General features: G+C 39.4%; 1 protein-coding gene across 1 annotated transcript; it reads right to left on the bottom strand.

Annotated features, from left to right (window-relative positions):
• Window positions 1-205: 205 nt before the first annotated feature.
• znf292b (zinc finger protein 292b) lies at window positions 206-27,407 on the bottom strand. Its single transcript, XM_028440145.1, has 8 exons — window positions 27,238-27,407; window positions 16,462-16,616; window positions 16,277-16,352; window positions 15,525-15,660; window positions 15,012-15,214; window positions 10,552-10,688; window positions 8,716-8,857; window positions 206-7,698 (listed from the first exon to the last, which is right to left on the bottom strand). The coding sequence occupies exons 1-8, from the start codon at window positions 27,400-27,402 to the stop codon at window positions 1,093-1,095; spliced, it is 7,620 nt and encodes a 2,539-aa protein (XP_028295946.1). The 5' UTR covers window positions 27,403-27,407; the 3' UTR covers window positions 206-1,092.
• Between the last annotated feature and the right edge of the window lie 310 nt (window positions 27,408-27,717).

Below are 27,717 nucleotides of genomic sequence, written 5' to 3'. Positions count from 1 at the left end.
ATTATGGCACTTTACTGAGACAACACAGCCAGGTTCTACCTGTATTCTATATTTCAACATTTGTCATACTGCCTTCTCCTGGTCCCAGACCTTCACTTTTTGCGATAAGAACTTATTGTAATACATTTGGGACCTGCACATGACTAAATGTCACAGCATCACTGTGTATGTTAAATAAATATTAAAAAACAAAAAGTTTGTGCATTTAGGTAGAGCAGGGTTTCTCAATATTTTTGGATCCAGGGAGAGACCTCTTACAGGTGAGAATATTTTTGAAAAGCCCCTCATAATCGACACACCAATTAAATACAATTTAGTGCAAATTCTAGCTCAAAATTAGGCCCAGGGCCACCAGTTTTGTTACTGGTGCATTGTTACCCACATGTAGTTTTATACTTTTGTAATAAAGCTTAGTAAATTGAACCTACTGAGCTACAACGGTAACGAGTGCATGCATGCATCTTTAAAGACCAGAAGCAAAACATTTAACAGGTGGTTTTTATTTTCCATAAAGTCAAAGATGACACTGTGTTCATCAGTGGGCTTTGGTGAAGACCTTGCACAGCGAAAACATGTACTTCAACCAGATTTTAATAAAAGGTCTGATACAGGAGGTGTCTTTACAAATTACAAAATACTGATAAGCACTTAATATAAGCGGATTTTTGTAATAATTTAACAACATTCAAAAGACGCTGTGAAGGCGTACTAAAAAAGGGCTGTAAAAAAAGACAAAAACAAATTTAATAGCTGGACTGCTGGTGGCAGTGTGATTTCAAACCATAGAAATGATGCACATAAACATCTGCAAAGCACAACTACATACAACAGTAAAACTGGTTTTAAAGTCTCATTGTCCCACAGGGATCATTATGATACCATGACAAACTGTCAACTTTAACCAATCCACTGTAAAGGAAACATGCTTCAGTTTGTTTTTTAATCTATAAAAGACCACGACTGTACACATACACTACCTTAGAGCTCACAACTCTTTACATAGGATGGGAGAAGGATTTATGAGGGACATCAGTCCGCAGCAGATTGATACTGGTACACATCCTGAGATGCTGCTTCAAAAACAACAGGTCACTAAAGGTTGGTCAACAGCACAGTGGGCTGCAGTTCCTGTAGCTGCCGCAGCATCTTCTCACTGAAGAGTGAAAACGTTCCATCAAGGTTGACATGAACATTACAAAGGGACGCTTCCTTATGCTTGTTGCTGAACCTGACCCGAATGTCTTTTGTGTTCAGGGATGATGGACTCCTCCATATATTCACCACAGGTACCTTTCCCATTAGGGGGTGTTCAGATGGGCTTGCTTGTTGCAGGAAATTCAGGAAGGACATTTCAAATCCCATGGGCCGGAATGAGCCCAGGGGAACACTCAGCTCATGCTTATCCCCCTTTACTGTCGCAGAAGAGGAGGACTTGGTCTGTTTCTTTCTGTGGAAAACCTGGACCTTCTTGGTTCGGGTGATTCTTTTTCGTTTTACAATTTTTTCAATGAGTTTCCGTGGCCGACCACGCTTGCGTTTCAGGATTACAGACTTGGTATCAATCAGGGCAACAGGAATTGTTGCTATGGTCCTCCTGCGCAGGGCAGGTTTAGAGGACTCATTTTTCTCAGCTAAGCCTGGGTCGGATGCAATCTCGTTGTCAGATATATCTGTAGTGTTGTCCGACCTGGAATCATCACTTCTGATAAGACGACACCTGAGCCTGGGAACTTTCTTGCAGAAGATGAAGTGACTTCTCTGCTGTTCTAGGTACTTTTCTGACAGTCCATGGCCCAGATAATGTTTGAGTATGTTTCGCTCAGATTTCATCACTGAATCACATTCCTTGATCATACATGGGTATTGGAGGGGGAAACCTTTGGTGCACATTTCCAAGGCTTCCACCTTTGTTTTCAAGGAAGGCTTACCATATTTGGCCCAGTGACTTGTCTTTGATGTTCTTACCCTTTTTACTACTTTTGATTTTAGCAGGAATTTCTTATTGCTCTCAATGTTTTCTTTTCCATTGTTTGTCTTTGGAATTTGGTGAAGCAAAGGCTTTGAAGTTTGTTTTGTCTTCTCTTCTTTAATAATTTGATGTTTTAGTTTGGACTGGTCCTGATGGTTTTTCATAATGTGCCGGAGCATGTTGGACTTTGTGGCATATGAACGGTCACAGCCCGCAATTTCACATTTAAATGACCTAATCAGGTGTTCAGGTTTAGCCAGCTTTATATCCTTATGCATGTCTTTGACGTGCGCAATGTAGTTCCAGGCCTTAGTAAAGGTTTCAGTACAGCCTTGGTGTCCGCAAGAGAACTTTCCCAACCTCATGGTAGAGAGCAAATGGTGGACCCTGTCCAGCAACATTTCATGCACCTGGATGTAATGTTGAAAGAGCCCTGAAACCCTTAGAAATACACAGCAACAATCTTTAACTTGACAACGAAATTCAGAAATCTGAGGGTGGTCTTCCTCAGGCTCTTCCATATCCTCTTCCTCTTGTTTAATCTCCTTGCCTGCTTCCTCAATGTGATCCTGCGCTTGTTTGACCTCAAGTGCTGAAAGTGCAGACTGGTGTACGACCCTGTAATGGAGGATTAAATTGTGCTGGATGGTAAAAGCTGCCAAACAGCCTTGATGAACACAACGATATGGTTTGTATGGGCTCAAAGCGTCAGGGTGAGGCTTTTTCTCTCTCCTCTTTTTCAGAAGCTCTACCTTTGGATTGACTCCTGGTTTCTTGTTTGATACCGACTGATTATATGCAATTCGAGGTTTTTTAGCTTGGTTTGATGGAGCTTGGTTGAGATGCTCTGCGACTTTGGGTAAAGGATGGTTTTGCTGACCAGCTGGGACTGGTGTTAAACTTCTTTTGTCTCCCTGTGACCACTGATGTTGTGCCATTTCCACCATTGCAGACAGCAAGCTCTGTGGTTGCACTGTTGGGAGTATTGACTGGTTATTAATGGGAGCCGCTTGTACAGAATGAATTACTGTGGAGCGGTTGTCTTTTTGACATTGATGAGAAGTGATGTTTGCTGTAAGACATGGCATGGATGTTTGTGGTGGATGACTATGTTTAAAATCTTTGACCAAGCATGGTTTGGTGCTTTGTTCTTGAGAATTTACTGCTGACGTTGCTGAAGCATTAGGTCCCTTGTTTGTCTTCATTTTGCTACTCTGGAGAGCTGAAACCTCGGCAGCTTTGGCCATTTTTCGTTGTTGGTCTATATCTTCCACTTCCTTGCGCGATAGTTTATGTAATGTAAAATAGTGAGCACGAAGGTTTGAATTACGAGTGAAGGATTTGACGCATTTCAAACATTTAAATGGAGCATACAAGCCGTACCTTCTCTTGACTCCATTCACCATCTCCAGGGTGTAGCCATGAGCTTTGGAGAGGTGCTTCCAGAGGGCTTCACTTGAAAGGGTATTAAAAGCACATTCCCTTTTCTCACAAAAAAATGTCATTACCTTCACTGCAGGTGTTTCCTTAGCCATTGGAGCCTGATTCTTTGCATATGTAACAGTACTGGGAGTCAGTGTTTCCTTGTATGTTAAATCAGAGCTCTCTTTAACTAAGTCCAGCCTTTCAAAAGCACACTGAATTTCTGCCATGCACTGCAGCTGGCTTGATGATTGCTGATAGGATTCAGAATCAGGGTTGGTTGGCAAAATGCCCATTGGGCTAAGATCGTCCTGCTCGAGTGGGGCAACATGTCTGAAACAAGTAAAGCTTTGAGATGTCTGGAGTTGGCTAATGTCAGTGGTTCCAGGGGTCATGGGCTTACTTGATGGATCACGACTTAATCGAGTGGATTCAGAATCATTTGATCTGCATTTTATGTCAGAAGACACAAACGCAACATTGTGGTTGGTATTGCTTGATTCAATTATATAGTTTCTACGCTGAAACTCACCAGCTAAAATCTGCTCTCTGAGCCTCTTTTTAATGTTTTGCTCAGGGTTTTTTAGTTCAATCGGCGCCAGTTTACCACTTGATGCTGAACTGGGCACTGTATCAGATAACTGAGTCTGTATCAATGATTGCGGAATTGGATCTGGTGTTTGGACGGCTGTCTCAGAGCGATACTCTGCAGCAAGAAGTTCCCTGGAAATCACAGGGTTGATGGGTGTAATGTCTTGAGTAGCAGTGGAAGGGTTTTCTATTAGGATTTTGGAAAGAAGTGGGTCAGAAAAATCTTTTTTAGAAAATGTATTACTGCTGGCCGGTGGATAGTGGGCCCTGAACAAGTTCTCTGCTTGTTTCACTTGAACATTTTCTGTGTGTTGTATTACAGAGTTCTCTGGCAACACAGCACTGAAGGGAAGGCAATGATTTTGGAATGGAAGCTGAGGAGAAGGCGAATTAAAAAGATCAGACATATTGGGATGAGTTATGATTTGCTGAATAATATTACTTGGTTCTTCATTTCCATAAGCTGGCAAGTTATCTTGTGAATAAGGGAATGTAATAAAATCTTTTTGAGCTGCTGGAGCACTTGTTACAGATGATTGAGACTTCTGAAACACACCAGTCGTGTTATAAGAAAGCTGTGACTGATTAGGGCTGACTGTTTTCTCTGAATTGAGAAGATCAAGAAAAGAACTAGGTAACTCTGGGTTTATTTCTGTTACTTTGTATGGTTTGCAAATGTCTCGCTTGGACAGATGGCCTCCTAGAGATCTAGGGCTGTGAAACTCTCGAAAACACCTACTACAAAATATTTTCCCATCTTTGTGGATGCCGGGCCATTTGGTCCGTCCTTTTTTCGGAATAAGCTTGGCATTTTCTGGAGGACTTTTGGACACAGTGGTTTTAGTTGAGTTGTTCTGAAAGTTGATGGCACCGATCGTTCGATTTGCACCATCTGAAGTTGGGAAACTGGGCTGTATGTGATTACGGAATTTTTTTGTTTCCTCTGGTAGTACAGCAGTCTGGACTATGTTACTTTGCGTCTTTGCTGAGTAGGGAGAACAATTTTTTCCCGGTTGGGACAAATCTTTTGCATGAGTACTATACAAGGAATGAGCTACAAGGGCTTTGCTATCCATGGTTGACTCAACAAAATCTGCAACACCATTATCTTGTGTTCCTAATGTGGAGCAGGATGGAGGATTCAGGGGAATAGAAGCACTTGCTGAATTAGCTAGCGGTATTCCTTGAAGATCAGATGGAAAAGGTTGAGAGGAACTCAAAGAGTCTTGGATGTGTTCATTATCTTTAACTGGTTGGCACTTCTGACTGCCTAAAATTTGGGACTGAGTGGTTTCTGAATTTCTTTTGCTGCCTAGTTGAGAGAGAAGGATGGTGTTGATAACATCTTCTATTGACAGCGACGCACCGGAGTTTTGAGCAGATGACGGCAGAGCACGAGAGGCTTTAAAAGAAGACTGAATCACATTCTGCCTCTGAACTGTATGAGCGAGTGCTTTGTTAGGCTGTGGGCTCTTCATTAAAGGTGCTTTATTAAGATGTTTAACTGATGGTTTGTTCAGTACTGGTGCATACGTTATCATTAGCTTAGAACGGTTGTCTTTCCATTGCTCATAGAACTCGGGATGAACTGTTTTCATGTGTTTGGCAGCACTCTTATAGCAGCTGTAATGTCTTGTGCATGTTTCCAATGCACAGTGATATCGTGCTCTTTGTTCAATAGGTGGACCTGTGCTTTCTGAAGATCCTGCACCATTCTCAGCTCTGTCACCAGGAAACTGGTGAGAACTCACCGTTGGAGGAAGCAGTTGCATCATTGTTGGCTCTGCAGGCTTTGCAGATTCTAACACTGGTGACACGTAACTAGTAGTGACTGGAAGGAGGGAGTCAGGGGTATAAATATGTGCTTTATCTTTGACAGCACAAGAGAACATTTGGCGTTGTGAGTTGTGGCCCAAATCAACTTTGTTTGGTGGTTGAGACTGAATGGGATGGAGTCCTCTCATGTAATCTAACTGATCAGGTAAAGTCTGTTGATGTTTGGTAACATCACTGAGGTGGGAACACCCAGACTGAATAACAGCACTTGTTAAACTCGGTGCGAGGCTTATTGGACAAGTTGTTTTCTGTGGTTCAACCTTGATTCTGGATTGTGTCCCTTTTCCCACAGTACTTTGTAGAGGTTTGGATAAACTTGATGAAAGCATTGGCTTATGATATGCCTTATCACAAATAGAGGCACCACTTTTTATTGATTTAGTTATTTCTTTCTTGATGATTGCAGGGCTGCACACCATTTGTTCAAGAAGAGACTTGGGTTTTTGAACAGTATGATGATAATTGCCCTCCTCTTTAACAAGTCTCTCCTGGTGCATGGCAAAGTGCGTGTCAAGCTGCTGTTGAGACTGGAAGACCTTTCCACAGTCAGGCATTTGACAAGTGAATGTTTTGTAGTGGCGGGCCTCATGGTCATACAGTTTAAAGGCCTTGTTGAAAACTTTTCCACAGTTTGGAAACATACACCTGACTTTAAACATAGTGTGTGTCTTCTTGTGCATTAAAAGCTCTGTGTTGGACATAAAGCTTGCATTGCAGTTCAGCTGGATGCAGATGTAAGGCTTTGCACCACAGTGTACCTGCAGGTGGTCATTTAGGTGTGTAACGCTGACAAAATGGCGGCGACAGTATTGACAAACCACTTTTTTGCTCTGCATTTCCAGAAATGATTTTGCTTCTTCATCATCTGTGTGATTTTTAACATGTGCAAGGAGATTTCTGAAAAATTTAAAGTTTCGTTTGCATGTTCCAACAGGGCATGCATTTTCTTCAAAAACATCAGTGGAACACTTTTCAGTCTTACCCTCAACGCGTGAAACTAATGCACTGTTTTGCAAAGGAGGAACTCCATTTTGATGGGGTTCTTGATGGTTTTTAACACCATCTGCTGCAATAAAAGGAATGCCTATTTGAGAAATTGCTAAGCTCTTGTTCATAGCATTCAACCTTTCTTTGCAGGACTCTTTTACATGTGATGTAACATGGGGAATTAAAGTTTCTTTGGAGTTAAAGGTTTGAGTGCAGATGGGGCAAGTGTACACTCCTTGATAGAGATGAGTTTGGGCATGTCGAACAATCCTGTGCCCGAGAAACTCTTTGTCACAGAGCACACAGTATTGCATGTAAGCCTGCCAGTTTCTGAACTTGGCTGATATTAAATCCTTCTCCTTCAGTTTCTTCAATTCTTGATTTTTCTTTTTCTTGTCTTCAAATTCATTTAGCTCATATGAGCCATCCTGTGGGTAGTCGGTGTTACCAAAGTCCTTGGGGCTATGCAAGTCCTCTTCAGGGCCTTCGTTATCATTCAGTAAATCAATGGATGACACGATTGAAGCTTCCTCACCCATCAGAGAAAGACAGTTACGTTTAAGAGTTTTCCAGTCCCAGAACTCTGGGTCAAAAGGCCAATGGGTCTTAAAAACCAGAAGCAAGTCACATCGCAGGGAGTTTGTAATGGGCATATTTTCCTCCTCTATCTTTTGATCTGGTTCATTGTAAAGAGTTTCCACGGCGTAGTATGAATCAACTGTGGGCTCCAGCAGAAACTCTGTAAGCTGGCAAGCTCGCTTGACCTCCAAGTCATTTGGAAGCAGACAGGAAATAGTTTTACATAATGTGGCTTTCATGTTTCTATCATCCGACTCTACTCGCAGAGCTCTAATGCACATTTCAATGCACACTGGCAGGCCAACGTTATCCACCTGTAGGTGAAAAGAGGCAACATCAACAAAAGGAACAACACTCAAGAGTCTGAAGCTTAAATATTGAAGGACTGTGTCCTACATGTTCTGAATTCCTTTTCTCTCTATTGTGACCTTGATTATAAAAAACACATCTCACTGAAGCATATTTATGAGCTGATAAAATTTTGAGAAGTTTTCTGTCCAAGCCAGATGCAGAAAAGTTAGTCTATGCTTTCATTTCCAGTGGATAATCTCTGTGCTCTGATAATATATATCAAATGCAAGATAGACTTGGCTTTTCTATTTTTTTTTTAATTGTATTTATTAACTTGTCCAATTTCTCTCCCCTTTCTCTACATGAAGCACATGGAGTTATTGCTTGTCATATAAAATGTGCTACACTGTATAAGTGCAAGCATAAGTCTATCACTATCATGCACTGAATAACTTTTAATCAACCGCTCTCAAAGTCCATAATAAATCAAACAATTCTAACAATCCAAACTAGTGATTATTTTAACTGCAAATTTGGATAAATTATATGTTGTTTTAATTAACCACATAATTCAATATTGGTCCTAATTTTTAATGTTTTCTTCCACCTTAAATATTACATTTTGAATGGTTTTAGTCAAAGTGACAGAGTGAAGAAAAAAAAAAATAGTGGGTGTCTACTCTTGCTGGTCACAACACTTTAAGTTGACCAGACAACAATCTAAAGTGTTAAACGCAAGAGCAGCATTCAACTCATACTACCTCCACTGATTCTGTACAATTCCATAAAGTACACTTTGCACAGGGTCACAGGACAACATCAACTAATTTAGCATACCAATATGGTATTTCCTTGTTTTCTCACTTTTCTTACACCCTTATATTTCACTTTAACATAGAACAACCTTATTGCAGAGCAGGCACAGCAACAAAACTAAATCTACATGTATGTGTAACTAAGAAAGTACCAGAAACAGTGTTGGGTTTAGTATTTATATGAGATGCATGCAAGTTCAGTTGCAAGGTGGCAAGACCACTGACCTCGGACTGGATGACCTTAATGAGAAAGAGGATGTGAAAAACTGTCTTTGACAGTAGAGACATCTGACGGCATTTGTCAAGAAAGGCCTGCTCAGAGGGTTCCAATCGCTTCATCAGCTTGCTCCAGAACAAAGTCAGCTCCCTAGAATGCAAAACAGAAACAGTCAATTCATTATCAATTATTAATGTGTAACTCTGATGCAAACTCTTGCTCCTGGAAATGTAACTAAGGCTTTAAAGGTATACAGACTTGTGCCAAACTGTTCGGTACGCAACTTCCGGTTCAGCACAACTCTGGACTGAATTATTGGATGCAGGATATTATTTTAGTTCTGTTTTTGCAAGCCGAACCATAGAAAATATCTATTTAGCTTCCCCGGATGTGCCGAATTTACGCATCCACCTTGTGCAGGCCTCAGTGAGCCTGACGAGGAAGCAGACCCACCTGCAAGTATAGATATAAAGTTATTAAGTATAAAATATGAAGATGGAAATAATCAAGTGGGCAAGACAAAAGTGGTCTGCTGACAATGCAGAACAGTGGTACAGTATGTACTAGGAAACACATCTAACATGAAGCATCTAAATTAGGGGTGCCATGGTTACGGCCCGATTGTACATCACATCCGGCTCGTTGTTGATATGGTTGATTTAAAAAAAAAAAATGTTTTAAATTTATTTTTTATCCAATGTTTTATTTTATTTTTTGTGTCCACCAGCACACTATGTTTGTGACACAATGTGACACAGCGGTTCGGACTATCAACTTGAATGAACTATTCCTGTAATCTCTACATGAGATGATGACATAACGCAACATAGCAGCTTCGGTAAATGTTTGAAGCAGCTGTTGCTGCACGGTGCATACACTTCATAAAACATTGTTTTTTTGACTCACAATAACAATAGCCATGTATTTTACTTCATTGTGCAGTGTTCTGGCTGAAAACAACAATAAGAGTGTGTGAAGAACAAAAGAAAGTCGCTTGTGATCAACTGTTGTGTGGAGTCATATGTGAAGTCCGTGTCTATAGACACGTCCACTCACACGGCCCACTTTTAGAATTGGTAGGAAAGTCACTTCAGAGGCTAAAACTCTGATGTAGGCTGTACAGTAGGCTAGTGCCGTAGGCATGGGTGTGTGGAAATGTGGGTTGGAGTTTACTGCTAATAACTGGCAAAGTTAATGTGCCATCTGTTATTGAGGCAATGTAATGTTTTAAGATAGGCCATATTTGGCTCTTTTTATTCAAGAACCTTTTTGTTTTACTAATTCCTACTGGATAATCAGTCACTTGGCCTATTGCTGGATTACTTTATTCTGACACTTACTTTCTGTGACTCATTTAGGCCTTATCTTAATTGGCCTGATAATGCATTGACATGTTTTCATGTGCAAGCCTTCAATAAATATGATCAAAGTCATTTACAGTTTACAATGGTGTTATTTATAGGAAATGTGTTTTGTCTGTTTTGTTGCATTTCTAATTTATAAATGTAGGCTACTTGCATGAATAGGACAATGTTACGTTTTAGAGGGTAACTTGCTCTAGGCTGAAATGTAATTGTAGGCCTCATTGTGAGGCTATTGTGGTGCCAATGCAATTTCTTTTTGATGTGTAGGCCTTCATGAATAATTTTAAGCAGCATATCCATGTGTTGAGTCAGTGTTTGGTCTGTCTGGCCGAAAGTGTAATTCGGTCCCCTGAGGTCTCACTTGAAAAAAATTTGGCCCCCTGACCAATTTCACCCTGGCACCCCTGATCTAAAGCAACATCCTCAAACAATCAAACTGAGACATCCTATAAAACCAAGGGGAACAAAGTTGTTTCTTACCAGGAACAGTAAGAATCTTCTTGGAGAAGCTGACGAGTCAAAAAGGCTGAGCATAGGCTCAACGCTGACTTCTCATCTCCATCAGACTCCAGGTTACAGATCATCTCTAATCCCTCCTTACAGTCTTCCTTCGAAAGCTTAAAAAAAGAAAAATAATAAAGATTGTGTATTTAGTTTTGTTTGACAATGACTAAACATCCATAATAAAAAAATTAAGGTGTAAATTATAATGAAATATAACCCAGTTGGCAGCAACAGCTTAAAGGTACAGTCGACAACTCTCATAAAAGTGACTTTTTGTCATATTTGCTAAAGCTGTCACTATGTAAGGACAGCGTTACATCATACTAGTAGTTTGTGTGAAAAAAAAAAAAAACAGGCTCATTAAGTCCCTCCTGCTGCTCCTACAGCCTTTGGCAGATTGCCAGAATGCAAAAAGAACCAATCAGAGCCAGGACTGTGTTTGATGGGCTATCTGACAGCTGTTGCTCACAAGCCACACCCCTTTCATGGGCTGGAGCGCCGTCTTTTTTACAGTGTATGGTCTGGAGGAGTAGAAGATGGAATTGATGATTTTTCTGCTTGAAAGGTAATTACTGCTGCTTGATTTTGATTTTTAATTGTTACACTACAACTCTGCAGTGCATGTGTTTGTTCATGTGCGTGCAGTAACCTCCTTTTGGGTGCTGTAAGTAACACTGTGTTGTTGCTGCTGCTGCTAGAATGGTGTGTGCACATAGAGAGAGAAAGAAGCACTGCAGTAACATGCTTTTAACAGAGCATGTTATATTACTGTGATGTGACTAACGTTAGCTTGTTAGCTCCTCTGAGGGAGGGACTTTGGAAAGTTTGGAGGCAGGGCAAGAGAACAGGGGGGTGAAAGGGTGAGGGAGGGATCTGAGAGTTGCAGACGGCACCTTTAAGTGCTAACATACTACGATGTTTACATTATGAGCATGCCCTCTTCTGGAGGAGAGCTACATTACAAAACTTTAGGTGCATCAACTATTTCAGGTGTGTGCACACTTAAGAACATTTTCCATAGCACTGTTAATTTTAAGTAGTTTTTTTTATGTATTTCATTTAGTAAGAATAGAAACTTGGAGTGTTTAAGCTGAGCAGGATTTAAGACAGATTATAGCCTTGGGGTAGAAGAGTCCCTGATTAAATACAAATCTTAGCTGTGCTTGCAACCCCCTTTAAAACGTCCAACCATAGTGGCTTTGTGGGAAAAAAGGTTAATTTGATTAAAAGTCAGTCACTGGCTAACAAGTGTAAATTTTGACAGCAAATTCAGATTTAGTTTTAGTCAGTCTTTTGACAAAAATGCAACTTAGCTTTAGTCAAAATTTAGTCATCAAGACTATTTTATGGTCTAGTTTTAGTCAATTGAATGACATTAAGATTTTAGTCAACTGAATCTGTTACACATAACTAAATATTTTTTTAAATACTGAAACTTTTCAAATACCATTCCCAACCCCTACGAGGGATGGTACTAATGTTTGTAAATACACACACACACTTTTTCATCAGCGTTTATTTGTTTGTCTTTTAGCAGGATTACGGGCGTGGCCATACATTTGGACCTAATGTAAAGAATTAATAGGAATAGAAATTTCTTCCAAGCTTTTAAAGTGCAAATTAACTGCCAGTGGTGAGCAACGGTTTTCATTCAAAGGCACATACTAATTTACAATACAATATTGAAATATAACCCAGTCAAAAATGACTGGGTTATATTTCATGTTGTTTTTAGAGCAACATTTCACATTTGCTTAATTATTGTTTTTATTTATCACTACTGATAACACAAGGAGGTGTTTTGGAGGCATTAGCCACGTGGTTCACACTCGTGACCAGCAGATGCTCGCTCTGATGCGAAAAAGATGAGCCGCAGAGACACCAGCGACCACATATGCACAGATTTAAATCCAGAAAAAGTTGTATGCACGAATCCAAGCACATTTCCTTTGAACATCCAAATCAGCATGTACTGTAACTTGAACAGACGTGCCTCCTCCCTATCCACGGACACATTTAAATCATGGTAAAATGAGAACCACACCTTGGATTCACCTCTGCATGGTTACAAAAATGCAACCCTTGCCATCAGTAACACAGGAAAGATTTCTTTTTTCCTAAATCATTACGCACATTTAGCAACATAAAAGACAGAAACGATACAATACATAATATAAATATACACAGTACGCTTTCTTTGTACGTGTGTATGTTCAGAAGCGAGGAGCAGATCAAGAAAAATATCACTAGTAGTAATAAAAATAAAAAGGATAAAATAATAGAAAACAATTTACTGTGTATGTCTGAGTAACAAAAGTATAGCCCATATATAGAGACGTTCCCTGTAGTGTATGTAATGTTTGTCATCAATAAGCATGAAATAGTGTTTGAAAAGTGTGCGCGAATGGGTGAATGTGTTTCCCATTCCAAAATTTCCCAAATTCTGTTCAGGGGTTTACTTATTTTAATGTCATATTACTAAGGGTGTCGGTTTGATTTTGACATTGACGCTGCCAGGGGAGAAAAATTGTATATGTTGTTAAGCGGTGTAATGGCAATAATGTAAGGATGGACAAGTAGGCTGTAATAATGATGTTTGAATTTTACTGCAGTCATAGTGCAAACCATTGATTGCACTATAGTTTTCATTATACAAATAGCATAAACATTAACAACAACACACAAGAATGTAGACTGCTTTTATACAGAAACACGTTTTCTGCCTGCTCCTTATATTTACATAAAAATTCACAGATCTAGCAGAGTGCTTTAGTTTTTTTTTTCTTCTATTTTTTGTACATAAATTCCAATATACACTGCTATCACGCCGCCAATCCAAATAGCCCAACATCAACTGCCTTGCTCTTATGCAGGCAGGCAATGTCCCATTCATAAAGTTAATAATTACACTGTACACATTTTATATTTTGTGTAAAAATTAATTTACATTTGAATTATATTAGTGTTAGTGTTAGGAAGGTTACTTTCAAAATGTAATCCGTTACAGATTATATGCCCACCAATATAATTTGCAGTGTAATTCCTTACATTACTTAATTTGAGTTACTTTCTTACTTGGATTACTTCCACATTAAATTTGATTTTTTTAAGTATGGGAAATGCATCCATCATTGAGAAGAATAAAGAGTAGAGGACTATTGTAAATACAATATCCTCTATAGGTGCTGATGGTGACATTATACTTCAAAGTAATAACTCACTCATAATAATCATCGGTCTTAAATGTAATGTATGAAGTCTACTCGTCTATTCAACAAACCATGTTACCACATCGTGGTATGCAAGTAAACAGACAGTAACTAAACTGCACATTAATAAGTACATAGAGATTAGGGATGTTGTTAACTTACTATTATCCTGGTTGACTACACTGAAGTTTCCTTATCGACGAGTCTATTACACAAGGGTTTTCTAGAACAGTTCAACTAAAGCACAAAAATATTATACAAGGTCAAAACACTGTCTTCCATAATATTGTGTGTATGTGTTTAATATTTAACTGAAAAACATCCTCTGTATAACTAGTCATTAGTTTAAATACTAGTGTGATGTTCACACTGAGACAGACGAGCAGCAGAACTCTGCTGAGTAACAAAGTATCTCAGGACTAATCAAAGGAAGCAAATCACACTGAAAACCAACCAATGAGCTCTGAAATCAGTGTGTGGCATTTTTTAAAACACTCTTTAGTTTATAGCTTGCAAATATTTGGACAATAAACAGTCCAACAGGCAGAAGCAATATTATTGATCAATAATCAATGTGATCAACAATCACATGCAGAAAGGGAGAAGTGTACCTCATCTGGAATCATTAGCAGGTAACAACACAAGCACACGCACGCCAACAGTAACAAAACAAGCCCATCAAAAAACAGACCTGTCTCAAAGATGTACTTGGGAGGCGGTGCAGAAGTGGGGAAGGATTTAACCCTTTGTGTGCCGCATGAGCTGCCTTTTTTTCCCCTTCAACCTTAATATTGGGACATTTTTGCTATAGTTTGAGATTAATATGGACACGTCCACACGCAATTCTGCGCCTATGCACATTACAGTTTTCTGTTTTTTGTTTCCGTTTTATCATGCTTCCTTATCTAGATCACTTTACATGCTAAATAAGGATAACAGGGTTAACCAATGTAATTAATTTAAGATTCATACGCTTCAAACGATTTACAGGAAAAAGTACCACTGACTTTCAGGTTTGAATGCCATCATAATAATTTTAACCACTTGTTCAGATGGCTACACAATAAAACACACTTCAGATGAAGCTCTGCATTCATATACAGTCGCAGGATAACAGGATCGCTAGTTCAATTGTAATACATAGCACAAAATTGTGAGCAAAATTGGACATTTATCTGTTCGATACACAGTTGTTCTTGATAGTGGTCACATGATCTGAGCACTGACCTCATCCATGAGCTGTGTCTGTTCAGAGGTGGTACAGAGGCACACAAGATAGGTTTGCTTGAAAGATCCTTTTCCCTGGAGGGCAGAGGCCTCAGAGCAAGTCTTTGCCAGCAGTGCAGCCTTGTCCAGCTGACCTTCCTTCATCAGCTGCTTCACTCTCATCTCCAACAGCACAGGCCCTTCCTGCACCAGGAACTTCTCCACTGAAAACAGGTGAGATAGATAGTGGTTCACTTTCTCTTCCTAAACTCTGGCCATCCTCTTGATAATCAACAAACAAACTGCACTGTCTTTGACACCTTCTACCAGATCCAGCTTTATTTTATTTTCCTTCAAATAATTTAATGTTCAACACATTAGCAGAAAATATTCCTTTGCAGCTGAAAAATAAACACAAAGGCGATGCATGATGAAGAGATTTAATTATTATGAATGGATAATTTATAGTCCTTGATGGACAGAGGCCTTTTACTATTTCCAAAATTAAGAGAGGACTTTGTGTGTGGTTTTCACCTTGATCTGCCTCCAATTTCTCATTGGACAGAAGGCCCTGTAGGATGCTGTTAGTCCAAACTCCATCATAGTGAGCCAGAGTGGAAAGCAGGGTGAGCTGAGTGATTCCATTTTCCTCAAGCTTGCTGTGAGCAAACTGTTGAAAGCAGAAAAGCTCAGTTAGGCAAAGTGACAGGCCAAGTCAGAAGAATAAATAATAATAAAGTCCCATCTATTATAAATGGTTCAGTTTGACTAAAATAAACATAGAAAATACACCTTTATTATGATAGAAAAAGACTATTTTAAGTCTTGATCCTAATATGAACGATACATGTTTAAAGAATTAAAACTACTGATATTTTTCTGTTTTCTTTCATCTTGCCACCTCAACATCATTTTTATTTAATCAGATTGTGTATCATAACAAAGGACTTGATTTTAAATGGACTTGATTTAATGGACTTGATTTTATTTAGCGCTTTATCACCACACTGAAGCAGTCTCAAAGCGCTTTACATAACAGCTCATTCACCCAATCACTCTCACATTCACACACCAGTGGGACAGGACTGCCATGCAAGGCGCTAGTCGACCACTGGGAGCAAGTTAGGGTTCAGTGTCTTGCCCAAGGACACTTCGACACATAGTCAGGTACTGGGATCGAACCCCCAACCTCTCGATCAGAAGACGACCCACGACCACCTGAGCCACGGTCGCCCGTTTAATAGTTTACCTGTATGAAAACAGTAAAAAAAAAAAAAAACACTTACCTGCACAGACAACTTAAACTGTTGCCAGAGTCTATCTGGGAAGTCTTTGAGTGAAAGCAAAAGCTCCAGGAAGCTCCTTTAAAAACAAAGACCAAAAATATATCAGAGCAGCTACATTCGGAATGATTAGCAGGTAATGATGGTAGGGACTATCTTATTTTGTCTTTTACAGCTGTTGGACTCACAGAGAAAGCCGCTCCACAACTAGAGGGACATTTTCAGTCTCCAGTGACAGGTACGGTGAAGCCTGGGCGTAACTCAGCAGGGCTACAATGTACACTTCCACCAATGGCAGCGGCTCTTCTTCCACCTTCCATCGACCTGCATACTCGACCAGCGTCTACAAAACAAATAGAACAACATAAATACTTCATCAACAGAAAAAGCTTCCATTGTGTGTTTGAGAAGGCAGAGTTCCCTGCATAATCAGAAGTCAAATGCATTGGGAATACTGAAGGTGTGATGTCATGATATATCATGCGACAATATAAAATATATACATGTGCGATATTCAAATGTGCAAAGACGTCACAAGACATTGTCAATGTACAAAAGTCTCAATTGCTGCCAGAAAATGTAGCCATGCTAATATTGTTGGAAGAGAACATGTCCATATCTAAAATTGGGCTGTGAAGATTGTTCTAGTTTAATGCAGGGGGTTGAAATTTTTTTTTTCGATACATCGCAAAGAACGCAGACGAATATGGTTATAGAATTGTAATGTTGAATCCTTATTTTCTCTTCAAATAAACTTTTCTGTGAGCAATGTCCCATTGAATTGTGGAAGAACGAGTTCAGCATAGTATGATTAAGGGAGGTGAAAATAAAGATGTCATTAAAAGCGTGTGGGTGCGCGAGTGGGGAGGAGCCAATCTTTTTTCTCAATATATTTGAGCATGTGAATCACTATTAGTGTCATTGTATGCCATTCATTTATTTCCTAATTTAAAATGAAATGATTTTCCTTAAAAAAGCACATGAAAAGCAAAAATAACTACATTAGTGTTTCTACTGATGCTGAATCTTGTTTATTTTATATCTTATGAGTTACATAAAGTTATGGTTGGCTGATAAATATCTCCCAGATTTCCTATAATTAAACCAGATCAGGCTGATGATTTAATCATTCAGGATATTTAGGTGTAATAATCACAATAGTTACATTACTGTCTAAAGGGACCAGCTTTGAAATATAATTTAAAAATCTTGCGTTTCACAAGATGGGATGGATGAATAGCAATAGTATTTATGATAACATTTATTTTACACGACGTGTGACACGTTTGCTTAAATCCTTCCGAACAAGTGCTAAATCTTACCATAAACAAATCTGTGGCTCTCTGTGGTTTAATGATAGTAAACCGTGTACTTTTTATTGGTCTATTCCTTATATGGAGAGGTTAGCATGAGTTTTAGTCCAGTCTCTTATGTGTCGGTGGGTTAGCTTAGCTTAGTTAGCTTTAGTTGAGTTTCCAGTTCATAATTGCAGGTGCATCTCTGTCACAAGGTTTGAGGGAACTTTGGGTGGAGGAACTTGGACTGGTTCCCTTTGTTGGATGGTTGTCTGGTTTAAACCAAGTAGCGGTCCATGATGTATCGCTGCATGGTAGCTTCAGGTACTTAGCCGTGACGACCACCGTCTGTGTGTGTGAAGGGAGGGAGGGGCGGTGGCGCACACGGTGGAGGTGGAGCTTCTGTGAACAGCGCTTCGTTCCAGAGAATAATAAGTTATTGACAACAAACTTGGGGGCAGTTTTGGCCGGTGGAACAAGGTTTTTAAGGGCATTCTTGGCTAAATTGAGGGAGAAATGGCCCGTGGCCCTCACTAATTTCCAGCATGGCCGTTTCTATTGTGGGATAACATTCTTACCGGTGAGAATGTTTTTGACGATATAATGAGAACGATAACATATTGCACATTCATACTGTTGAGGGTTTATTGCAGCTGCTATTCCACATGATTTCTACCAGCACTTTTCCCAATACTGCTACTGTTCTCCATAAACATGCAGGATCAGTCTGAGACCATCCAGGATCAGTCCTGAAATAATACATGTTTGATGTTTTGTGTGTGTGTGTGCTTGTTTTTGTGTGTGTGTAGGGCACATGAGAAGCTGCAGAAACTGACAGCACCTTTAAGATGTTGTAAATCTGAAAGTTGTTTAACCTATGTTTAAAGGTATTTTAACAAAGTGTTAAGAGTTTTTGATAACACTTTATTTGAAGGGGTATACAAGAGGGTGACATTACGCGCTGTCATTATTCTGACATAACACCCGTCATTAGCATTAATAAGGTGTCATGAAGGCAATCATTAAGTGTCTATCACTAAATTATGACACCTTTAGAGCTATAATGGCATTTCTGTCCATTTCTGCATTCAACAGTGAATTTCTGTTGATTCTGTGATTCCGTCCTCAATTCAGGTAACGTCGATTTTATAGGGCCGAAGAGTTTTCTTTGTCATGACAACTTGACATTGATCAGGGAAAAATACCCTACCAATTTTTACATTATGATCAGGTGACATTAACATGTCATAACTGACCCGATTATCAAACATCCATCCAGTCATCCTCTGATCAACTTATTCCTGTTTCAGGGTCACAGGGGTCTGCAGGTGCCCATCTCCAGCTTCCTTTGGACGATGGGGGTAAACCCTGGACAGGGAACCAGTCCATTAAAGAACGACACACAAACTGACGAAATTTACACTACTATTCACTCCTAAGCGAACGGTCATGTTTTTAGATTGTGGGAAGAAACTGGAGTACCCAGAGGAAACCCAGGCAAGCACAAGGAGAACATGCAAACTCTGCACAAAAAGAACCTTAGTGTCCATCCCATGGCTTCAACCTAGGACTTTGCAGCTGTGAGGCAAATGTGCTAGCCACTAAGTCACTGTGTGTGCACCCATTTTTAAATATTAAGAAATGATTTGTAATTCTCTTGTATTTTTAAACATATGTGGTTAGAGTTGACAGCATTATAAAATTATTATTTTATTCAACGTATTGCAGCCGGAAGATTAGTATTGCGGTGCCTCGGGGAGGCGCACACACACACACTCACCGCAGCCCAAAAGGTACTACCATGGGAACAGAATTGTTCCCTTCTTTCCCCACTTACCCCCGCCTATTCCCCAGCCAATCAACACTCAGAACACATGTAAACAAAGACACACATTGGCAGTGAAAGATGCACATAACCATGATGTCTTCTCGGCCATGGGAAATCTCAGCATCAGTTAACTACTGAATACACACAGGTGGAACATAACCAGAACATAGGACCCAGTCCGTTACAGTATGCAGACCAGACCGGGCGGCCCATGCGTGGAACGTAGACCTGACTGAAGCACGCAGTCATTTGTTCCCTGCGCCCCAGCAGCAAGTGAGGAATGAGCATAATCAGCAAATAATATTCAGTGAATGTGAACGCTGAACAACTAAACGCAATGCCGGCAATATGATACCACCACAATATAGAAGCGTTTTTGTGTTTATTAAAAAATAATATTAATGTAATAGAGATTTAAAACAAAAAAATTTAAATTAAAAATGAAGCCGACAGCTGAGCAGGAAAATGGGACACAAGCCCGGCCCGAACTCGGGTCGGGCCAATAATCTAAACTCTAACGTGTAGCCAATGACGTCTACCTTAGGGTTACCTGCCACTACATTCACAATGGGATGAATAAAGAGGCTGACGTTAAAAATGTGTTTTAAAAAAATTTTGATTTATCAATTATTATTTATTGACCGATTAATTGATGATGAAAATAATAATTTGTTGCAGCGCTAGCCTCATGTATACCTCTTCAAAGAAAGCCTTTACAAAGGGTGACACGTCTCTACAGTAGGCCTGCACAATTTTGACAAAAAAACCTAATTGCAATTTTTCGAACAAATATTGAGATTGCGAGTTGATTTACAATTTTGAAAACTAGTTTATACATTTAAATCATACGCATTTTATTTTTTTTCAAATTCTGTTTTATTTTTTTCCCCCAAATTCTGTCTTTTCCAAATTAATTTTTTGAAATTCCAATTTTTTTTAGAAATAATAAATTTTTCACTCATGTGAGGAAACAATAAATACTTATATAAAAAAAAAAACCATAATTGAACAAAAATGTATGTGAAAAATAAAGTCAGATACAGTTAAAAGGCAGATATAAGTTGTACTGAGGAAACAAAATATATACTGATAAAAAGAAAACTATAATTAAACAAAACTGTATGTCAAAAATAAAAATGTAATTTAAAATAATGAGTAAGATACAATTAAAAGGTATATATAAGTTGTACTGACATGGATTGTTCTGCTCCTTCTTAATTATTCATGTCATATATGTATGAGAGCAGCATTAATGTCAACAAATTTCCCCTCAGGGATCAATGGTTTACTGAATCTGAGCAGGTTTATTGACTCATTCAGTGTCGGCCATTTTAAGAATTCCTACCCCCCTCAGTGCCAGCCGTTTCAGAGCATTTTGACTTTTTAAAGACCCACAGAATATTTTGTACTATGACAATCTAAAATATAATAATCAGCAGTTGACAAGAGTAAGTTTTACACAAACCGCCAGTTTCAGAGCAAAAAACTGAGATAACAGGCTTTTTCTAAAAAAAAATCTGTCAGTGACTTTGAAGCAATTTTTCTTTTCTTTATTGAAAACTATAACATCTGAACATTGGTTTCTTTCTAAAGAAAAAACAACAACTGAGATGGCAAAATTATTATTTTGCTATTTGGCTCACAGTTGAAAGTTTTGCTTCCTGTATTTTGTATCTACCCCCTCCTCCTCTTCCTCCCAACATGCAGAGATGTCCGTTTGGCCCGGTTAGTTGATGGTTTTATCTCACAATTGCAACATTACCAATAATCCACTGAGGTCCACACATAGGACCCTATAAAATTCGTGTTAACAAAATCGCGGACGGAATCACGGAATCAACCGATAAAAACGATTAAATGCGAAAATGAACAGAAACGGCATGAAACGCTGTCACTGTGGGGCAAAGAACATTTTTTAAGGGGAAATGTTTCCGGGGAGCGCTTATTGAGTGAACTGCCCTGTCCTGGCTGCATGAACTCCACCTAAATGACCACAAACACGGTCTAAAAACAATGCAAATCATCACTGACTCCTAAATACAGAACCACCAGCTCTTTATTCTGTTTATGTACTACTCCCTGTCCCGAACGGGCTTATTTCAATCTTTTCTCAATCTTTTATTTGTATAGCGCCAAATCATAACCAATAGTATCTCAAGACACTTTACAGTAGAGCAGTCTTAAGGACGGACTCTTTATTTTATGGATATACACATATGCATATATTGTTAACTTGCTGCAGCACAGCTCCAGCGTCCAGCAAAAATAGAAGTGCTGCGTATTTGCTGCAGAGGGTAGCAGCATGCTGCAGCAATGACAATGTTGTGATGGAGCAGATTCGCATGCGGTGGAAAATGACACATTGAATTTAATGGAAACCTATCAGCTACGTTGCTGTTTTGGCGCAGTTATGCATCCAGTGGAAATCCAGGGTCAAGCGCCGTCCATTTTTCATGTAGCGCAGCGGTGCTCCGTGAGAACGTGATCAGCTTTAATTATCTTCCCCTGCTCAGTGTTTGAACTGTTGTGCCTGGCTAGCACCTAACTAACCCGGAATTTCCACTGGATGCGTCTCCGCTGCACCATGGCTCCGATCCGGATTTGCTCCAATGTCTGCCGTCCGGCAATCCCCACCGGTTGTGTTTTGAGTGTGCCACAGTGCAGTCCGGTTGACGTCACGAGACCGAGGAGTTCTTGCACGGGAACACAGTTAAAGGATACAGACAGGCATTTATGTGGTTAATAGAGCCAGGGAAATAGATTGAATGGCATATATAATTACAAAAATAAAGAGAGAGAAAGGAGAGGACACAAAAAAATAATAAAGATAAAAAAATAATGATAAAGGGGTAACAGGGAAACACATTAACACTTTTCATACATATGTATATATTACAATATTTAGTTTCATTGATTTTTTGTTTGTTACATGTTTTAATGTATAAAAATATAAAGTTTACCTTTTGTTGTTATTGTCCTAGCCACAAGAAATAATATGATGAAATATAATCTGAAGTGGTTTTTTTTTTTTAAATTTAACCATATGTTTTACTGTTTAGTGTGTGCTTAACTTCCTGTTTAACTGCATTTGCTCTGTGCTGCCTGAATTGTTCTGTCATGCTCTGACATCCGCCAGAAATAAAAGTCCTGCGTATCTCTGGCAGAGGGCTCCGGACTGTCGGAGCTGGGACAGAGCAGATGCGCACCGGACCAGGTGGATATTAACACAGACTAAAGTGTAAACCTATCAGCTCCGGTCAGGTGGCGGAGACGTAACGCAGCGGACCCACATCCAGTGGAAATTCGGGGTAAGAATAACTCGGGACCAGACCATCGATGCCAGGGATTGTTTAGTCTTAAACATTGTAGGTTAATGATAATTTCTGATACTAGAATATTCAAGCCCCTCGTAGTGAAATAACTGATGCTTCCTTGTGTCCATTTAGTTTTGTGTAATCATTACGGTCTGCAATGATGTCATCAGGATAATTTAAATTAGGTTAATTTAAACTAAGTTGATTAAAACTTAATCAATAAACCTGATCAGATTCAGTAAACCAATGATCCCTGAGAGAAAATTGGGTTACAATAATGCTGTTCTCATACATATTTATATGACATAAATAATTAAAAAGGACAGGGCTCTACACAAACTTTTCCAGTGGTGGCACTGGTGCGACCAACTTTTTCAGGTGGTCGCACCAGCTAGGGCTGTGGGTAAATGATTATTTTTAAAAGTATTTATTATTTTTTATTAAAATTATTTTATCGAATAGTCTACTATTCTAACGCCTAATTTTAACGATTATCTTTCTGTTTCACGATTAATAAAAACCATAAGATTTTTTTGTTATTTAATTGAGATTTTAATAAATTACTTTTATTATACAACGGTTTTCCAAAGCCAAACATCTTCTGCGTAACACAAAATAAAAGCAGCGTTATACAAAATGGAAGGCCTGTCAGTGTTATGCGTTAGTTGACATTCATTGGCGAACTAACTTTCGTGTCGTGAATCATGACACTAAACTGGCAAACGTCAGTCTAATATTGTGTTTCACTCAGAAACGACCACAGCATGATTGAGCTAACGAAAATCATGAATTGGCAAACGTAACGTTGAACAGATGCTTCTAATGTTACTACAATCTGCTTGCTACCGTAGCTAGCAGCTCTATACTTTGGTGGTACTTGTAGCTAGATAGATGTGTTCTGTTAACTGTAAGTTAGCCACAGCTACCATTCACGCCAGCATTATATGCTATTTCTAGCTAACGTTAGCTAAACACAGCTGTTTAGCCACCAGCTACTAACAGTAACCAAACACAAACACAGTTATCTAGCACCACCAAAGTGCAGAGAACTCAAGCTCACGTTGCACAATACAATACATAGACCGCCAAATATGTATGAATAGGGGAATATACCAAGGCAGGCAAACTTACAAGTTCATTTATTTACCGTCCGGTTAATTGATTTATCGATTGTTGGCCCAGGCCTAGTGATAGTAACGTTACTTACTTCTGTTCTCCGGTGTCACGAGTAACAATGGGATGCCTCCGCTTCAAATGCTCCCACATGGAAGTTGTGCTGGTGTGATATGCCAGCTCCATCATGCAAAAACTGCAAATAACTATACCTTGGCGCTTATGGCTGCATTTAAAGTATTCCCACACCTTTGATGTAGGGCGGCGGGTTGTGTTTTGGTGACATGTAGAGCTTGGGAGGGCAGGCTGCTGAGCCTGAAAGGTGGTTGGAGATGGAGCTTCGTCTGACATGCTGGTTTGTTTTGGTCACTCACGTGCTTGTGGCGAGTAGGCGTGGTGACACGTCAACTTCCAGATTTGACATTGACATTTTTTTAGAACCGAGTAGTCGACGCGTCGCTACAGGCCTAATGAATGACCACCAGCAGTAGAGCATAGTAAAAGACTAGTTAGGCATTTTTTGGATTTCAAAACAATCATACATACACATAGATTTCTCAGAAACTCCGGATATCAGCTTTAACCTACAATGTTTCAGACTAGCATCGACAATCTCGTCCACAACAACAGAACAACTTTATCCACAGATCTTCTGTAGCTCTGATGAGATGTTTAAACACACTGAGCAGGTGAAGCTGATTAAAGCTGCTCTTGTTTTCACGGAGCACAGCAGCACTACATAAGGGGGGGGCGGTGCACCATAATAAGTGGTTCCGAAACATTTTCCCATAAAAAAAAACTTCCTTTTCCTCACAACAACGGCGTTTCAACCCGATTCTATCCATTTACACGTTCAACTGTAAGTTCCGTTTTCATTGGTGATTCCGTTATCATGTATTTTATAAGGCCCTAGTGTAGTTGTTGTTAGTGCACTTGACTGAGGGGTAACTGAGACTTGCTGCAGAGCATACAAGCTTGAGTTCTGTAACCATCTGGCCAGCAGTCCAGGAAGGCGGTTCTCAGCATTTCTGATTGGTGAACATATATACCACTCAAAAGATGGACAGAGGAAAAAACCTCAGCGTCTGATGTTACGTTATTGCAGTAGTGAAAATCTTAATATCGATGCAATTATGGTTAATAATTCAGCCTTATCTAATACTCTTCCTCCTCGTTTTACCTCAAAGTCTTCCTCTCACATGATGAATATGATACAGTACCTCACCTGTTCAGACACATGCAGTTCATGTCAACTGCACGCACTTGTTGTTACATGTGACTCTCAGCAACAAGTTGACATGACAACATTCGTTAACTTAACGTGGAAGTGTGTGGCAGTCAAGAATACTAGAGAGCTTTGGTGGGTTTTTTTTTAGATGGGGAGGGCGCTTGTTTTGCACGTGTCGACACACCCCATGAGCTGATTGACATACCTAATTAGTTATTATTTCATTCATTAATTCAGCTGATAGGCTGGTGTTTCTTGCTGAAAAACTGTAGGCTTAAGCATAATGTTCTTAACTTTTGTTTATATGTAGTAAGAAGTTTCATTCTGTAACAGTGTATTTATTTACATAGTTAGTCCATAGTACATTTTAAATTATTGGGTAAATTTTATAGTATTTATAATTATTCCTGTTTAAAGCTTTTCCTTTGCACTGTAACCTGCTCTCCGTGAAAACGTGTGTCAGCTTCACCATCTCAGAGTGTTTGAACAACATCTCATCAGAGCTACACAAGATCTGTGGGAAATGTTGCGTGTTGTTGTGGACGAGACCAGCAATACCAGTGTTTGTAGAGTCTGAAACATTGTAGGTAAATGATAACTTCTGATGCTCTGAAATATTCTAGCACCTAGTGGTGAAATAACTGATGCATCCTTGCATCCATTTATTTTTGTGTAATCATTATAGTCTGGAATGACGTCATCAGGAGCATTTAAATTAGGTTAAATTAAGCTGATCAAAACTTAAACAATCAACCTGCTCAGATTCAGTAAACCATGATCCCTGAGGAGAAATTGGGTGACAATGCTGCTCTCATACATCTTTATATGACATAAATAATTAAAAAGTCAGAATAATCCATGTCACTACAACTCATAGCTACATTTTATTGTATCTTGCTTTGTTTTTGACATACATTTTTGTTTAATTATGGGTTTTTTAATTTATCAGTATTTATTATAAAAATCAAGTCCAAGTCCATTTATTATTGTTTTCTCACAGGAGTTAAAAACTAATATTTTCTGAAAAATCTGATTCATATTTCTAAAATCAGAATTGAAAAAAATTAATGTGGAAAACACAGAATTTGGAGAAAAAATAATTGCCACGGCCATGCTGTGTAAAATTCCAGGTGAGAACCCTGTGATTAATTTTATTGATAACATGTAAGTATTTCATGCTGTTCTCTTCTCTGCTGCTGTTAAGCCCATGTTTGAGGTAACACGAGTCCTATGCGCACGTTTTCCTGTTTTTAATCGCCACCTGGAATAGTGGGGGTCAGAATTCTGTCACCGTTATTTTGGGGGTCGCGGGCTTAAAAGTTTGGGAACCCCAGATGTAAAGCACATTTAATTGCCTATTATCAGCTATACAAATAAATTACCCTTGCCTTGCCTTCCAAACCAATTTCCAACTTGCCATGTGGCAAATTGATTGATGGCCTACTCCCTCTTCCTGGTGTCACAGTTTACTCCCAGACTATGAGCATGCTGCAATTATTAACGTCAACTACTCCAAATGGGTTTGTAATATGCTAATGATATACTAATGGCGTACCGACTCCGCAATCGTGCGTTCCGCTCGTCACGTACACCCTGTCCATTGATCGCGGAACATCTCGCAAATTATCGCACCGTATCTATTAATAGTTGAAACCGTTGTTGAATAACGAAGCGAACACGTGTTTAATATCAATAATGACGTGAATTCACCACAGATGTAACAGTGAGGCGCGCGCCCCCTCCTCTGATGGGGAGCGGCATGCACGCGCAAAAAGTCAAACAGCGCACACAAAGCTAGTTGTACCACCACAAAGGATCTCAGAGCAGCCTTGCTTCTTTGAAGCCAACGTTAGATAAGGGATATTAGTGTTTGAGCGCCTTAGTCGTAGTAACGTGGTGCATATATGAAGGTCAAGAAATAGATATGAGGGACTTTGAGTGAGGGCTTCGGCTAACGTTTAATAGCCCAAGCTAGCCACTTTGTTTTCGCTTCACGGACACGTCAATTCGTTGTTTTCTTGTCGCTGAACGTAAACACTTTTACCACAATTAAAGCAACAACATGGAAAAACATAGCACAAGGACACGCAAACGTTGCCAGGATATCCTCCAGTCGATACAGAGCATTATTGTTGTTTCAGCTAGTCGCTAGCCTCTTTGCTAATCTTGTAAGCAGAATAACTCACCCTACAGAACTCTTGGCAGTACTCAGAGGATGACTGGGCTGGAGAATCACTGCAGCCTTTAACTACTGCTTCTTGTAGCGCATGAAGCCGTTGTCTCAGCTCCTCAATCGTTTCAATGATACAGTTTGTAGGACCGCGATCCAACTCGGCCTCTTCGTCCGCCATCTTCACCATCAGCTACGGCGCGTAGCACTTCTGCGTAAGCACGCAACAGACGCACATGGCGTAGTGACCTCATAATGTTTGTTTTTTTATTTTTATTTCGATGTTTAAGAAAAAAAAAAAAAACTAAATAATGAAAATCACAACTGTGTGGATGCAAAATTCTGCTGATATATGCTAATAAGGTCGGGGTTTTCTGATTTGCTTTTGCCTCAATTTCACTGTTTAATAGGGGCGTGACAACATAAAAAGATAACGTGGAGACAATATACGATATGAGACGATATTTCTGGAAAGCTTAAAAAAAAAAAACCCCAC

The sequence above is a fragment of the Gouania willdenowi genome, chromosome 24 (assembly GCF_900634775.1).
Source record: "Gouania willdenowi chromosome 24, fGouWil2.1, whole genome shotgun sequence".
In the NCBI taxonomy this organism is placed as follows: domain Eukaryota; kingdom Metazoa; phylum Chordata; class Actinopteri; order Blenniiformes; family Gobiesocidae; genus Gouania; species Gouania willdenowi.
Note: the sequence above shows the minus strand (reverse complement) of the source record. Positions and strands in the feature narration are given on the sequence as shown.

Coding starts and splice junctions, on each gene's coding strand:
- znf292b (XM_028440145.1), bottom strand. CDS start 27,402: ATGGCGGACGAAGAGGCCGAGTTGGATCGCGGTCCTACAAACTGTATC. Junction 15,661..16,276: donor AGTTTAAGTTGTCTGTGCAG/GTAAGTGTTTTT, acceptor TGCTTTCAACAG/TTTGCTCACAGCAAGCTTGA. Junction 8,858..10,551: donor GAAGATTCTTACTGTTCCTG/GTAAGAAACAAC, acceptor TTTGCATTCTAG/GGAGCTGACTTTGTTCTGGA.